We start from the raw sequence: 17,110 nt of genomic DNA, 5'->3' as shown, positions 1-17,110 counted from the left end.
GTGACAGCATGGCGACGGCGACGCCAACGACTACATCACAATGTGCCTGAAGCTCAGTCTAAGCATCGCAACAAAATGCGAATTGCGGGCTCGCGCTGTAACGCAGAAATGTCGGGGAGAGCACTTGTGCGAAGCAAGATAGCTAATCGACGCCGAGACAAACAATCATTACGTACCAACTAGTTCGAACAACTACCACTCTATGTAACCTACACGCTCACTTCGTGGAGTTTGTTATTCCGAACGGAGTTTTCCGCACCGATATGGCACGAGATGAAATGATTGCACAAACCGAATGAAATAACCCCGGCTATCGACACATTTACCAAGAAGCCGGATCTGGGAACTCTCAGACTCTAGTGGAAACTAATCTGAAGCCTGGGTCATTTTAAGATAAGCTACATTTTGCACAATGCAATAGTTGCACCCGGAGATTAGGTGCAAGGGCACGCACTGTGCCTAGGACAGGCTTTGTTCAAGTATATATGAGAATGCTGCAGCCACCGCATCATTCTCACTGAATACATCGACTGAACAACACCTGCGATGAAGTACCAGCTAGTGTTAGCCGTTTTCGTCACAACCTGCGCAAGCCTTGTAGCATCTTCCACAGGTATGAGTAAACCGTTTATATGAGCCGTTGCATTCAAACTCGTAATGTACAAGTTCGCCGGTGCATATGACCGCATAGGGCTCAGTTTTACTGAGGAATAATATCGCATATGCATGGTACGCTTATACTGAATGTGTGCATAATTTCGTAACATTCATTCGCAAATTCGATATCTAGCTCACTGACTTTGCATATTGGCGCCTAACACACTTCTTAATTCGCTTATAATTGAGCGGAATCTTTCATTAGAGAGAAGAAATTTTCTTTTGTGATCTCGTCCTTCCCTTATTTCTTATGAATAAATGTTGTAGAATTCTTTTCTGATGCTTGTTTTTCTTGAAATTAAAAGAAATAAAAATACAAGGAAACCAGAACTTACCATGCTGACATTTTATTTTCGCGTTTGGCTTGAGTATATGCATTAATATTTTAAATGTTTGAGTACATTCAACTTAGGTCAACTTTCTTTTTACTTCTTTAAAGAGCGGCGGCAGCAGACATCTGCGGATTCTTACTGTTAGCCTCAATTTTATTTAGGTATAAACTATTTATGCATCGACCATTTCATCACATAAAATGAAACTGTGCATGTCGCTTAGAAAAATGTGGCGCTTGAAACCCGCGAAAGAAACCTTCGTTATGTCATAAGACATCAAACTAGAAACAAACAGGCAATGTCCTTGAAGAGGGAGAGCTAGGAGGTTTAACTTGCGAGACCTCTACTGGGTTGCCCTTCTCAAAAACCATATCTGCCATACTCTCCTCAGAATAGTTTTGAACCTTTCAAGACTATAAGATTTCTTGCTACCGTATGTATAATGTTTTACTTCATCACAACAAACATGTAGGCTCCCAGTCGTTACTGTTGTGAGGAAAAAAGCAATTGAAAAGTAGACGTTCCTAACGAGCATAGATAGAATTTAAACTTGCAAAGAGCCGAAAATTTGTCAAGATCACTCAGATTTTTATTTCCGGGCAACGCCAGATACGAAAAAAAAAGCCAGAAAGCAAATATTGTGCTAAGCTAGCCATTGAAATTATATCGTGAAAACTAAAAAATCATTTAATAACAAATTTTCATTATACCACATCACCTTAAAATGTTGATTAGGTAAACAGATTTAGGTCAGGGAATATGTTCCCCGACCTAAATTGTTATAACAAGTAAATAATTATACCGTTATAGTTAGCTATTATTTCACTGCGAATTTTCGAAGCCGCTTATTTGATTGTGCGTCAAGTGGGGCACTTCCTGCGGAAATAGTTCTTTAAATATGTTTTCAAATGCTACTTGAGTGCGATATGGCCGCTTTTCTAACGCGTGTATATAGTAGTATCCTTAACAGTGAAACCAGAGATGCCATTTCTTTGTCCGTATACAGGCCTACAACAACGAATAGCTCAGCTCGGAACGTTCCCTGAGCAATGTTGCAGACTTTGATCAAGCGCATAATGCGGCTTGCTGAAAAACCACTGACGCTTTTATAACCCGTCGTGCGTATCTTCTGATACAATCATCAACCTCGAAATTACTGTGAATAAAGAAAATGAAGCAGCATGAACTAAAAGAAATCACAAAGGCAGTGTTTCTACTGAACCTCGCGTTATAACAGAATGGAACACTCAAATTCAGCGCCTTGCTCAAGCGAAGTTGCCAGAGAAACATCGCTTCATATTCGCGACGGTAATCGGCAAACTTCCACTGAGGCCACATTCTCTATCGTAAACGTATTCGTAAGTAGGACATTACACTGCCAGGGTTCTATTCGGCAAACGAAGTGACGGCGTTTATGCTTTTGTTTGGTTTCAGGTCAAGGAGAAGAAGACGTGGTCTACGGGAAGTGTCGCCGAGTAATTCCGCTGCTACCGGTAATAGGCGAAATTTCTGAGAGCAAGAACAATCCACAAATCCATTTCATCCTATGTCTAGAAATGCTAATGCTAACCGCCTAGATTCTTCTAGTTGCATAGTCTTGTCCTGTATGATGCACGCTGTAAAATAACGAGTTTTCGGATATTGATATCAGCGGATGATCCACCTCCGACGTGCAACGACCTCCGAATAACGAAACAAATGTTAAACGTTTTCAGAATTTTTGCACAAATATAAACGTGAAGTTTGCGCGCAGTCTGTCTAGCAGAAAAAATAGGTTGATACACATTTTAGACACATATGCAATATGATGCTCAACTGTACGTCCGGAGAACGGTTGACATTGTACGTAAAAAGAACACTGTTTTCTGTCATGTGAAACACTGTGGAAACACCAGTAATGACACAAGGGATCAGGCTTTTCCCCAAGAGGCACGCTGAGTGTTTCTTGAAGGAAAGAATTGTGTGGTTACAGCACCCCACCTTGTATGAAAGTGATGTATGCACGATCAAATGGTCACGATATGAAATCTAAGGAGTACACAAAACAAATGACTCTATAGGCTACGTAAAAGCCAGGTAGTCTTACGGGATAAATGAGAGACAAATATGAAGCTTAAGCTGTCTGCTCTATGTGTTGGACGAGAAAATAAATGCTTGGGTGGCTGCAAAAAATAAACAATATACGTTAGGAATAATTGTCACGCTTCTGGTACTCGTCTCCCTCGACACTCTAATGCGTGTTGTTCTACCTTACATTCAAAATAGGCTTACATTTGGACATTTCGAATAACGTAATTGATAACCGCATTCTTTACGCTCACGGCTTGAGGCACATTGTCCTTTTCCAATGGCTATTTATAATGCTTTTCTTTCTCTGTTCTTATTTAATTTGTTCTTGGAGGTCGATGTGCTAGATTTAAGGCACCAAGGCAGTTATCTCTACCTTAATTCAGCCTGCTAAAAATCAATGCATCTGGCTGCGGCATTGGAATAAAATCGACCCAATACGTTCGGTTGTGGTGTTACTCTTGCTGGTTGAATAAGCGCGAGCAAAAGGGCGGAGTATTATGTATTAAAGGGCACTTTGTTTGTCTTTCGATTTTCAGTACCCCACCGAAGCTCCGTAGCATCAAGTTGGTGTATGATTTGCGCAAGCTAATGACAATTATCCGCACATATTGCGCCTGATGAAAGGAACGGAGATGAATTAGTATATTGGTCTAAATTTAGGCACCCTAAATGGGTTATCATAAGCTACCACATTTCTGTTATTATGCGTACCAGAAATGTTGCCGGACCTCCAATGTGTCACCAATATTTCCAACAGCAATACACACTGACATATAGACAATGTTTCTGCCAAATATACAATTCTTTATATCTACGTAAATGGACCATTGCAAACATTCACCAAGAATGTGTTTTGTCGATGCGGTATATGTAGATTCTAACGGTTCTTCTCTGGTTTTCTTTAGTTAATAAGAGTTAGCGCACTCTCAATCAACTAATAAACATATCAGTCATGCTTAAACTTTTCCTTTTTTCCCCCGCGCACAGTGGCGGTCGTCCTACAGATTAACGTGCAGATACTTGTGCAGAGGTTGGCCAATACGGTATGAGAACGAGCCCGACGGAATTCCATGTGGGGTGAGATATAACATTACCTTAAAGTTATTAGTGATAGAAAAAGAAATTGTTCACGAGCGATTTAGTGTCTGGGCCTACTGTGCATGCATACTAAAAAAGTTTGCGCGGAGACGGGAGGACATTGCCGAGAAAAGAGGGGGACAAGCGCTACATTGGTAGCGCGTTGTCCTCGTTTCTCCGCGCAAACGTTTCCCGTATGCATTTAAACCAACTATCCCAACTGTCTGCTCTACTATGCATGTTGTTCTTGGCGCAAAGTACGGAGCACGAATCAAATTACCAGGAAGAAACAAACGCAGAGAAGCGCCAACAAGAAGTGCTGATTAGCTGACCCAGCTACACAATGACGAAAATTTCCACACACGCGCAGTGAAGACATTGCGGCACGTAGAAATGCATCTAGAGCATAGGTAAATTAAATATGCATGTCTGCATTTGCTTGAAGTTTCCCTGCTGCGATCGACAGATGGCGGCTTTCTCGCCCTATGGGCCGTTTGACTCTTTCGCAAAAAATATATGTGTATCTTACGTTACTTAGTGAATCTCTTTTTACACTCATCAAGAGCTAAGGACAGTGAAGTAGTTGGCTAACATCCAAGCCGCGGTAATATAAACACATGTGCACTGCTTCCTTCCGCCATCTTTTACTGAAACGACTTACCAACAGCGCTGTGTGTTGTAATAAAGTTTTATTACAACACACATGCATAATGTAATAAGTTTAAAAAATTCATTTCGGTTCATGATTGCTCTCGTTTTATCTCTGTAACCATTGCTGCAAGGGCCGTCAAAGCCTGCAGTATGTTCATTAAAAGTAAAAATGATAAATACGTCTGTCTCGCCCACCACTCAGCAAAACCTCCACGTTCGCTAGGCCCGTACCCTTATCATAAATATCGGTAGAACCTGCAAAAACCACCTTGGATATTACACAGTGTTTTGGTAAGCTAGTCCTCTGAACCAAAAGTTCTCGTTGAAGATGATAGCGTGGCTCATTCCATTTCAGGCACAGGGTAAATTCTAAAGAATTATTTTCGTTATTGAAGAGTCGCACATACCTAGCGACCCAAGTGGCCATCCAAGAGGCTCACTGAAATGATCTGCGCACCAACTGGTACATAAAGAGTGAACCAAGATTGCGTCAAAGGGGTGACCTATGTTACCACGAATAAGGTTCATAGAAGATAAACTGACACGCAGTGCCACCTACCCAGTTATCCAAGCTGGCCCGATGGTTCGGCTTTTAACCAGGTTCCCTCAACACAGCAACCCGATTCTCAACGCAATAGGGCGTAGGCTACCCAGGGAACCAGGATGACGTGAAGGAGTTAAGGCGTGGACAACCAGATAGGCAAACAGCCACACCGCAAACTTGGCGAAGCTCCAAAGAATGCTAGACGCTTAAATATTGTATTAAAGCCTGTGAAGTGCATCGCAGTGTTGATAGCAGTGGTTACCTGGACAATCTGGAACGCAAGGCTAGGTTTAAGCTCACCACCTTGCCGCTGCCGCACAAGGAAATTCTTAGGACGAAAGTGTCATACCATTTTCGAGAAAATAAACCGCGAATTTGGTATCTACCGACATGTGGTGTTCACAGCACTCTGTGTAATGGGATGCGAACCTTCAATATGAACCTCTCTACAAAATTTACCCGTGTCGCGAGTTCGACAAGCTGTGGGACCTGAGAAGGCACCTTCACCGCACCAAGATTAATAAGGCGTAACCCAACTACTCTAAACGCAATCTCCAGTTGCTATGGTCCTCGAAGTGCATGGTGTGTGGTTGCCTATGAAATGCAGGGTGTTTCATGTGGCGGCAGTCGGTATTACCCAGTGAGACAATCTGTGCAAACTGAGTTGCGTTTGTAATACGAACCTAAGCCTCAAACTACATCGCCTTCTGCGCCAGCGCCGAGACCCTGTGCATTGCATAGAACGGATATTTCTTCATGTCACATATGAAGTGCAGGAGCGTCCGTGTCTTGCTCCCCTGGTGTGTTGGTGTCAACGCCGTCAGCGTCAGATTATCCACCAGGACTTCTCGTCCGCCGTCTCATCCGCGATGGGCTAGCCCACACCACGCGACCGCCGCTGAGACGTTCCACAAAAGAGCCGGCGAGAGCCTGAACCCATTCCTACCTTCAGCCCCTCCCCGCATATTGTTTGCGTGAGCGCATGCGCACTTCCCTTCCCACGGCGAATGAGCGCGTAAGCTAAGGAAGCATAGTGCGCTCCCATTCCGTTACTTCTTCCCACCCCTAGTCGGCACTCGTGATTCTGGTTAACCTCCCTGCCTTCTTCTTATCCTCTTTTCCGTGTGACAAGCAGCGCCTGCACGCCCTCCCCGCACGCATACGCGGAGAAACACTCCTTCCACCCGCCACGCATCACAATACGGTTACACAAGCACGCACGTCACTTCCGTCAGCGCGTGGCTCCCCTTCTCAGGTACAAGTCCAACCACCGTCGAACCACGCACCTACCACGAGAACAGCCGAAAGAAACAAATAAAGCTGTTCTCTTTAAAACAAAGCCAAGTATAACTTGCATGCACACTATCACCAATGGTCTGTTTTCACGTTTTGTATACAAGAGCCTCTTTGGCGCACCAATCTAGAAGAATTACGACTCGTCACAAAAGGACAATCAGCGCACCCACTTGCAGACCAACATCGTAAAAGAAAGAATGTTTTCCAAAAGCTTTGCACACGGACCATTCTCGCTCGTCAGTCTCATTACGATTCCTTTCCGAGACTAATCAATCTATGTTCCAGCGTGTGTACCGAAGATGGCACGAAGCTTTTGCTAAATGAGTTAGTTGGGCGTCGCTGAATTCACTCGCGTTATTGTGTATTTCTGCGTCATTGATCCCTTTGTACTTTGCGTGACGACGGCCTCTCGCACTTGAATTCTCAGTGGGCTTCTGTGTTTCTGGTTTGTCTTGTACCATGTCGAGACATATATATATATATATATATATATATATATATATATATATATATATATATATATATATATATATATATACCTAAGGGTCTTGTGCACATCACTGTGTTCATCACTGCGCTAGCGGAAACTTCCTTTACGAATTTGTTTTTTCTATTTCATGCAGCCCTTTGGAGCATTTTTCAATCGCGTCTGCAATGGTGGAAAATGTGTGAGAGCTGCATCCGTCGAAAGCACGACAAGCGGGGAAGATTACGTCACGACTTTGCCACCAACAGTTACCGAAGCGCAAGCGACAACCGAGGAGCGATACACCTCTGAGGAGGACACCACTATTTCTGTTTATGCTACGACCGTATAGGAGGATTAACCTTATATGTCCGCAGGCGACTCTCCATCTCAGTGCAATGCCTGAACCATGCAGGGTAACTTTATCTCCACGGGGATGGACGTAACAAACTTCGCGGCAACGCCGCTCTGATAAAAATAACCGAAAGCTACAACTATAAGTGTCTTCATAGATAAAGCAGTAAAAAATATGGTTTGATGAGACAAGAATTGGTGAATAAAATATTTGCCCATTCTCATCACATTTTTGCTCACGATACATGCCTCAATTACCCGGGTGAATATCGCTTTGATTGAATTGAAGTTTAGTTTTACGGAGGCCGTGTATAGCGCCCACTTCGTTGTACGTTATTGTTACACCTTAGCTCAGTTTTCCCACCGCCATCACCAACAGATATCTTTTATTGATGAGGCCCCAAGCATGCGGATAGATCAGTTTACCTATCAACCCAATCCACCGCAAAATGCGCGGTCAGAGGTAAAACATGCTTTGCTGTAAATAATACCATCTTCTGCAGAACGCATAACGCTAAGCCAGACGTTAAATCACATATACGAGAGGTGAGAGCGCATGACGTCACGGTGAAACACACGCTGAAGGAATTATGTAGTGTCACGTGCAAAAACTACAATTTTATTATGAGGCCCGCCGTAGTGGGGTCTCCGCATTTACTTCACGAGCTGCGGATCCTTAACGTGTTCCGAATGCACAGGACTCGGGTGCTCTTGCATCTCGCCCCCATCGAAATGCGGCCACCGTGGCCGCATTTCGACGAGGGCGAGATGCACACATATATATATATATATATATATATATATATATATATATATATATATATATATATATATATATATATATATATATATATATATGTATATTATTATATGTATATATATATATATACATATATATGTATATATATGTATATATATATATATATATATATATATATATATATATATATATATATATATATATACATATATGTGTGTGTGTGTGTGTGTGTGTGTGGTGACATTGGAGTGCCAGCGACGAATCGGTCTTGCGCAAACCTGAGTCATGAACGCTCTGTTTTGATCGCTCTTGTGGCCAGAAAAACACGCTTCAAAGCAAAAGGATAACAGGGAGCACAATCGGTGGTCGTCAAAGTCTGATATGCGGGTCCGGTGCTTCGTCTGTTTATAAATGACTCATTCTCATTTTCAGACTAATCTTCATTGCTGACGCGCGTTACGGTATCTACACCGCTGTTCGCGTCGCGCACGCGCTCTGATAGAGCCGATTGTTTTTGCTGTCGAACCTATGGCAACAGTCTGAGACATGTAAATCCGGGTTTTTCAGCGAGCGGCAACCCCGTGGAACAGTCTTTACCCGGTAAAACATTATAGACGGGAAAAAATATTGCATAATATATATATATATAAATATATATATATATATATATATATATATATATATATATATATATATATATATATATATATATATATATATATATATATATATATAGTGAGGCCCGGGGTTTGTCAATGGGAGCGAGCATCGCAGGCGTAATGCGCAGACTTTGCTTCGTATCCCCATGTGGCCAGTTATTTTTTCATCCACTTTCATTTCTATTTTTATTTTTTCATATGAATCAGTACAAGTCTTCACCATTGTTGTGCTTGGTATATTTGCCTGTTGGCTTCTGATGCTATCACTAACAAAAATGGGGCTCTCTGTTTCTTTTCTTCTTATTTATATACATATATAACATCGAGAGTCGCGGTATCATTTTCATGAGTTGTGGAAACTAAGCATCTGTCGTCAGTGTGCACTTGCTCAGTCGATAGTGGCTATGTATATATATCTGGGCACCACATGGAGAAGCTCATATAAATTCGCTTGAGAAAAAAATGTGCATTTCCGCCATACAGGCGTGACAGTGGAAATGATAGCTAGGTTTAGCATCGCAGTGAAGCTACTCGGACAGTATTCTACCAGTACGTGGAGATGAAATTTTTGGGCTACGCAGCAAACAAGGCGACGGGTACCTAACATCGGAAGCATCACCAAGGCTGTTATACGTCAAACAGCGCCAGTGCGCTGAGGAGTGCTGCCACATGATTTGAGGCGTCGCTGATAAAACCGAACCGAAAAAGAAAACCGTTGGAATTTGTAGCTTGAAATGTGTTGTCCTTTCCAATCTTATTACGGCATGCACGACGGCGTGTCAGGCACACACAAGCACGGCAGGGATGTGTATGTATGGGCGCGCAAGGCACATGCCAGCAGTGAGATGCAGAACGCTGTTATGGCTCGGCTGCAGAGAGGATTGAGTGGAGAATAAGGGTGCGTGCTCTTGGCTTTTTGGGATTTTGAGCCGCAAGCACGGCGCGCATTTCGCGACTGTGGAGAGCGTCTAAACTTCTACGCGTGAGCCGTGCATGCACCTCGATATCGTGACAGCATGGCGACGGCGACGCCAACGACTACATCACAATGAGCCTGAAGCTCAGTCTCAGCATCGCAACAAAATGTGAATTGCGGGCTCGCGCAGTAACGCAGAAATATCGGGGAGTGCAGTTGTGCGAAGCAAGATAGCTAATCGACGCAGAAACAAACAATCATGACGTACCAACTAGTTCGAACAACTACCACTCTAAGTAACCTACACGCTCACTCCGTAGAGTTTGTTATTCCGAACGGAGTTTTCCGCACCGATATGGCATGAGATGAAATGATTGCACAAACCGAATGAAATAACCCCGGCTATCAACACATTGAACAAGAAGCCGGATCTGGGAACTCTCAGGCTCTAGTGGAAACTAATCTGAAGCCTGGGTCATTTTAAGATAAGCTACATTTTGCACAATCCAATAGTTGCACCTGAAGATTAGGTGCTAGGGCACGCACTGTGCCTAGGGCAGGTTTTGTTCAAGTATATAAGAGAATGCTGCAGCCACCGCATCATTCTCACTGAATACAGCGACTGAACAACACCTGCGATGAAGAACCAGGTAGCGTTAGCCCTTTTCGTCACAACCTGCGCAAGCCTTGTAGCATCTTCCACAGGTATGAGTAAACCGTTTATATGAGTCGTTGCATTCACACTCGTAATGTACAATTCGCCGGTGCATATGACCGCATAGGGCTCAGTTTTACTGAAGAATAATATCGCATATGCAAGTTGCGCTTATACTGAATGTGTGCATAATTTCGTAACATTCATTCGCAAATTCGATATGTAGCTCACTGCCTTTGCATATTGGCGCCTAACACACTTCATAAATCGCTTATAATTGAGCGGAATCTTTCATTAGAGAGAATAAATTTTCTTTTGGGGTCTCTTCCTTGCCTTATTTCTTAGGATTAAATGTCGTACAATTCTTTTCTGATGCTTGTTCTCTTTGAAATTAAAACAAAAAAAATAGAAGGAAACCAGAACCTACCATGCTGACATTTTATTTTCGCGTTTGGCTTGAGTATTTGCAATAATATTTTAAATGTTTGAGTGCATTCAGCTTAGGTCAACTTTCTTTTTACTTCTTTAAAGAGCGGCGGCAGCAGACATCTGTGGATTTCAACTGTTAGCCTCACTTTTATTTAGGTATAAATGATTTATGCGTCGACCATTTCTTCACATAAAATGAAAGTGTGCATGTCGCTTAGAAAAATGTGGCGCTTGAAACCCGCGAAGGAAACCTTCGTTATGTCATAAGACATCAAACTAGAAATAAACAGGCAATGTCCTTCAAGAGGGAGAGTTAGGTGGTTTAACTTGCGAGACGTCTACTGGGTTGCTCTTCTGAAAAAAAAAATCTGCCATACTCTCCTCTGAGTAGGTTTGAAACTTTCAAGACTATAAGATTTCTTGTTACCGTATGTATAATGTTTTACTTCATCACAACAAACATGTAGGCTCCCAGTCGTTATTGTTGTGACAAAAAAAGCAAATGAAAAGAAGACGTTCGTAACGAGCATAGATTGAATTGAAACTTGCTAAGAGCCGAAAATTCGTCAAGATCACTCAGATTTTTATTTCCGGGCAACGCCAGATACGGAAAAAAAGGCCAGAAAGCAAATATTGTGCTGATCTAGCCATTGAAATTATATCGTGAAAACTAAAAAAAATATCATTTAATACCAAATATACATTTTACCACATCACCGTTAAAATGTTGATTGGGTGTAAATATTTAGGTCAGGGAATATGTTCCCCGACCTAAATTGTTATAAAAAGTAAATAATTATACCGTTATAGTCCGCTATTATTTCACTGCAAATTTTCGAAGCCGATTATTTGATTGTGCGTCAAGTGGGGCACTTCCTGCTGATATAGTTCTTTAAATATGTTTTCAAATGCTACTTGAGCGCGATATGGCCGCTTTTCTAACGCGCCTACAACAATGAATAGCTCAGCTCGGAACGTTCGCTGAGCAATATTGCAGACTTTGATCAAGCGCATAATTCGGCTTGCTGAAAAGCCACTGATGCTTTTATAACCCGTCGTGCGTATTTTCTGCAACAATCATCAACCTCGAGATTAGTGTGAATAATGAAAATGAAGCAGCATGAACTAAGAGAAATCACGAAGGTAGTGTTTCTACTCAACCTCGCGTTATAACAGAATGGAACACTCAAATTCAGCGCCTTGAACAAGCCAAGTTGCCAGAGAAACCTCGTTTCATATTCGCTACGGTAATCGGCAAACTTCAACTGTGGCCACATTCTCTAGCATAAACTTATTCGTAAATAGGTCATTACACTGCCAAGGTTCTATTCGGCTAACGAAGTGACGGCGTATATGCTTTTGTTTGGTTTCAGGTCAAGGAGAAGAAGACGTGGTCTACGGGAAGTGTCGCCGAGCATTTCCGCTGCTACCGGTAATAGGCGATATTTCGGAGAGCAAGGACAATCCAGAAATCCATTTCATCCTATGTATAGAAATGCTAATGCTAACCGCCTAGATTCTTCTAGTTGCATCGTCTTGTCCTGTATGATGCACGCTGTAAAATAACGAGTTTCGGATATTGATATTAGCGGATGGTCGAACACGAATGTTCGCGTGCAACGACCTCCGAATACCGAATCAAATGTTAAACGTTTTCAGAATTTTTGCACAAATATAAACGTGAAGTTTGCGCGCAGTCTGTCTAGCAGAAAAAATAGGTTGATACACATTTTAGACACATATGCAATATGATGCTCAACTGTACGTCCGGAGAACGGTTGACATTGTACGTAAAAGAAATGCTGTTTTCTGTTATGTGAAACACAGTGGAAACACCAGTAATGACACAAGGGAACATGCTCTTACCCAAGAGGCACGCAGAATGTTTCTTGAAGGATACAATTGTGTCCTTACAGCACCCCACCTCGTATGAAAGTGGCGTAAGTATAATCAATTTGTCACGATATGAAATCTGAAGAGTACACAAAACAAATGACGCTATAGGCTACGTAAAAGCAAGGAAGTCTTTGGGGATAAATGAGAGACAAATATGAAGCTTAAGCTGTCTGCTCTATGTGTTGGACTAGAAAATTAATGTTTGGGTGGTTGCAAAAAAAGTAATAATAATAAACGTTAGGAATGATGGTCACGCATCTGGTACTCGTCTCCCTCGACACCCTAATGCGTCTTGTTCTCCCTTATATTCAAAATAGGCTTACATTTGGACATTCTCAATAACGCAATTGATAACCGCATTCTTTAAGCTCGCGGCTTGAGGCACATTGTCCGTTTCCAATGGCTATTTATAATGTTTTTCTTTCACTGTTTTTATTTAATATATTCTTGAACATCAAAGTGCTAGATTTAAGGAACCAGGGCAGTTATCTCTACCTTAATTCAGCCTGATAAATATCAATGCATCTGGCAGCGGCATTGGAATGAAATCGACCCAATACGTTCGGTTCTGGTGTAAATTGTGCTGGTTGACTAAGCGCGAGCAAAAGCGTGGAGTACTGTGTAATAAAGGGCACTTTATTTGTCTTTTGATTTTCAGTACCCCACCGAAGTTCCGTAGCGTCAAGTTGGTGTATGATTTGCGCAAGTTAATGACAATTACCCGTACATATTGCGCATGATGAAAGGAACGGAGATGAATTAGTATATTGGTCTAAATTCATGCACCCTAAATGGCTTAACATAAGCTACCACAATTCTGTTATTATGCGTACCAGAAATGTTGCTGGACCTCCAATGTGTCACCAATATTTCCAACAGCTATACACACTGACATATAGACAATGTTTGTGCCAAATACACAATTTTATTTATATTTACGTAAATGGACCATTCCAAACATTCACCAAGAATGTGTTTTGGCGATGTGGTATACGCAGATTCCAACGGTTCTTCTCTGGTTTTCTTAAGTTAATAAGAGTTAGCACAGTCTCAATCAACTAATAAACATATCAGTCATGCTTAAACTTTCCCTTTTTTCCCCCGCGCACACGTCCTACAGACTAACGTGCAGATACGTGTGTCTTGGTTGGCCAATACGGCGTGAGAACGAGCCCGGCGGAATTCCATGTGGGGTGAGATATAACATTACCTTAAAGTTATTAGTGATAGAAAAAGAATTTGTTCAGGAGGAATTTAGTGTCTGGGCCTACTGTGCATGCTTACTGAAAAAGTTTGCGCGGAGACGGGAGGACATTGCCGAGAAAAGAGGGGGACGAGCGCTACATTGGTAGCGCGTTCTCCTCGTTTCACCGCGCAAACTTTTTCAGTACGCATTTAAACCAACTAGGCCAACTGTATGCTCAACTATGCATGTTGTTCTTGGCGCAAACTACGGAGCACGAAGCAAATTACCAGGAAGAAACAAACACAGAGAAGCGCCAACAAAAACTGCTGATTAGCTGACCCAGCTACACAATGCCGAAAATTTCCATGCACGCGCAGTGAAGACATTGCGGCACGTTGAAACGCATCTAGAGCATCGGGAAATTATATATGCATGTCTGCATTTGCTTGAAGCTTCCCCGCTACGATCGACAGATGGCGGCTTTTTCGCCCTATGGGCCGTTTGACTCTTTCGCAAAAAATATGTGTGCATCTTACGTTACTTAGTGAATCTCTTTTTACACTCATCAAGAGCTAAGGACAGTGAAGTAGTTGGCTAACAATCAAGCCGCGGTAATATAAATAAATGTGCACTGTTTCCTTCCGCCATCTTTTACTGGAACGACTTACCAACAGCGCTGTGTGTTGTAATAATGTTTGATTACAACACACTCGCATAATGTATTAATTAAAAAAAATTATTTCTGTTCATGATTGCTCTTGTTTAACTTTGTAACCATTGCGGCAAGGGCCGTCAAAGCATGCAGTATGTTCATAACAAGTAAAAATGACAAATATGTCTGTCTCACCAAGGCACTCACCAAAACCTCCACGTTCGCAAGGCCCATAGCCTTATCATAAATATCGGTATAACCTGCAAAACCACCTTGTATATTAGAATGTGGCTTGGTAAGCTAGTCATCTGAACCAAAAGTTCTCGTTGAAGATGATAGCGTGACTCATTCCATTTCAGGCACAGGATAAATTCTAAAGAAGTATTTTCGTTATTTAAGAGTTGCACATACCTAGTGACCCACGTGGCCGTCCAAGAGGCTCACTGAAATGATCTGCGCAACAACTGGTACATAAAGAGTCTGCCAAGATTGCGTCAAAGAGGTTCGTCTCAGAGCGCCACATACCTTGTGGCACGTACTCAGTGACCTATGTTACCACGAATAAGATTCATTGAAGATAAACAGACACGCAGTGTCACCTACCCAGTTATCCAAGCTGGCCCGATGGTTCGGCTTTTAACCAGGTTCCCTCATTACAGCAACCCGATGCTCAACGCTATAGGGCGTAGGCTACCCAGGGATCCAGGATTAGGTGAAGGAGAAACACGCGGAGAAACACTCCTTCCACCCGTAACGCATCACAATTCGGCTACACAAGCACGCTCGTCGTTTCCGTCAGCGCATGGGCTCCCCTTCCCAGGTACAGGTCCAACCACCGTCGAACCACGGACCTACCACGAGAACGGCCGAAAGAATCAAATAAAGCTGTTCTCTTTAAAACAAAGCCAAGTATAACTTGCAGGCACACTATCACCAGTGGTCTGTTTTCACGTTTTGTGTACAAGAGGCTCTTTGGCGCCCCAATCTAGAATTACGACTCGTCATAAAAGAAGAATCAGTCCACGATCTTGCAGACCAACAGCGCAAAAGATACAATGTTTTCCAAAAGCTTTGCACACGGACCATTCTCGCTCGTCAGTCTCATTACGATTCCTTTCCGAGACTAATCAATCTATGCTCCAGCGTGTGTACCGAAGATGGCACGAAGCATTTGCTAAATGAGTTAGTTGGGCGTCGCTGATTTCAGTCGCGGTATTGTGTATTTCTTCGTCATTGTTCCTTGTGTACTTTTCGTGACGACGCCCTCTCGCACTTGAATTCTCAGTGGGCTTCTGTGTTTCTGGTTTTTCTTGTACTATGTTGAGGCAATATCTATCTATCTATCTATCTATCTATCTATCTATCTATCTATCTATCTATCTATCTATCTATCTATCTATCTATCTATCTATCTATCTATCTATCTATCTATCTATCTATCTATCTATCTATCTATCTATCTATCTATCTATCTATCTATCTATCTATCTATCTATCTATCTATCTATCTATCTATCTATCTATCTATCTATCTATCTATCTATATATATACACTTGAGAGTCTTGTGCACATCACTCTGTTCATCACTGCGCTAGCGGAAATTTCCTTTGCGGATTTATTTTTTCTATTTCATGCAGGACACGCAAAACAAACGCAAAACACACGTCTGCAGTGGCGGAAAATGTGTGAGAGCTCCATCCGTCGAAAGCAGGACAAGCGGGGAAGATTATTTGAACGACTTTGCCGCCAACAGTTACCGAAGCGCAAGCGACAACCGAGGAGCCATACACCTCTGAGGAGGACACCACTATTTCTCTTTATGCTACAACCGTATAGGAGGTTTAACCTTATATATCCGCAGGCGACACACCATCTCAATGCAATGCCTGAACCATGCAGGGTAACTTTATCTGCACAGGGATGGACGTAAAAAACTTCGCGGCAACGCCACTGTGATAAAAATCACCGAAAGCTACAACTATAACTGCTCATAGATAAAGCAGTTAAAAATATGGTTTGATCAGACAAGAATTGGTGAATAAAATATTTGCCCATTGTCATCATATTTTTGCTCACGATGCATGCCTCAATTAACCATGCGGATATCGCTTTTATTGAAATAAAGTTTAGTTTTGCGGAGGCCTTGTATAGCGGCCATTTCGTTGTACGTTATCATTGCACCTTAGCTCAGTTTTGCCAACGCCATCAGTAACGGATCTCTTTTATCGATGAGGCCCCAATCATGCGGATAGAGCAGTTTACCTATCTACCCAATCCACCGCAACATGCGCGGTCAGAGGTAAAACATGCTTTGCTGTAAATAATACCATATTGTGCACCTAGGATACCATGAAGGAAGGCGGGATGCCAGGTTAAAAGCCCATGCAAGAATGTTCAACTCTACCGCTGTCAGGTTCACGGACGTGGCAGAAGACAAGCGACACAGGGCGTGAGCTATCAGCGTCATATATCCGTATACCAGGTGATTAATAATGTCGTCACAGATTCC

At 42.4% G+C, this 17,110-nt stretch overlaps 1 protein-coding gene and 1 long non-coding RNA gene across 2 annotated transcripts; both read left to right on the top strand.

Moving 5' to 3' along the window:
- Positions 1-486: 486 nt before the first annotated feature.
- LOC139055962 (uncharacterized) lies at positions 487-7,676 on the top strand. Its single transcript, XM_070533677.1, has 4 exons — positions 487-613; positions 2,424-2,482; positions 4,047-4,136; positions 7,251-7,676. Exons 1-4 carry the CDS (start codon positions 547-549, stop codon positions 7,443-7,445), a joined length of 411 nt encoding a protein of 136 aa, XP_070389778.1. The 5' UTR covers positions 487-546; the 3' UTR covers positions 7,446-7,676.
- A 6,195-nt stretch (positions 7,677-13,871) lies between these two features.
- On the top strand, positions 13,872-16,740 carry LOC139055447 (uncharacterized). The gene is made up of 2 exons (XR_011511764.1): positions 13,872-13,955; positions 16,239-16,740. It is a non-coding gene; the product is annotated as an uncharacterized lncRNA (long non-coding RNA).
- Positions 16,741-17,110: the final 370 nt, after the last annotated feature.

Source organism: Dermacentor albipictus, chromosome 2 (genome assembly GCF_038994185.2).
Source record: "Dermacentor albipictus isolate Rhodes 1998 colony chromosome 2, USDA_Dalb.pri_finalv2, whole genome shotgun sequence".
Taxonomy (NCBI): domain Eukaryota; kingdom Metazoa; phylum Arthropoda; class Arachnida; order Ixodida; family Ixodidae; genus Dermacentor; species Dermacentor albipictus.
The sequence above is the reverse complement of the archived record's forward strand: the minus strand, read 5'-3'. Positions and strand labels throughout refer to the sequence as shown.

Bases quoted from the DNA above. Each gene is read 5' to 3' on its own strand.
- LOC139055962 (XM_070533677.1), top strand. From the start codon at position 547: ATGAAGTACCAGCTAGTGTTAGCCGTTTTCGTCACAACCTGCGCAAGC. The intron at 614-2,423 runs GTATGAGTAAAC...GTTTGGTTTCAG, and splicing joins CCTTGTAGCATCTTCCACAG to GTCAAGGAGAAGAAGACGTG. The intron at 2,483-4,046 runs GTAATAGGCGAA...CCCCGCGCACAG, and splicing joins GAGTAATTCCGCTGCTACCG to TGGCGGTCGTCCTACAGATT.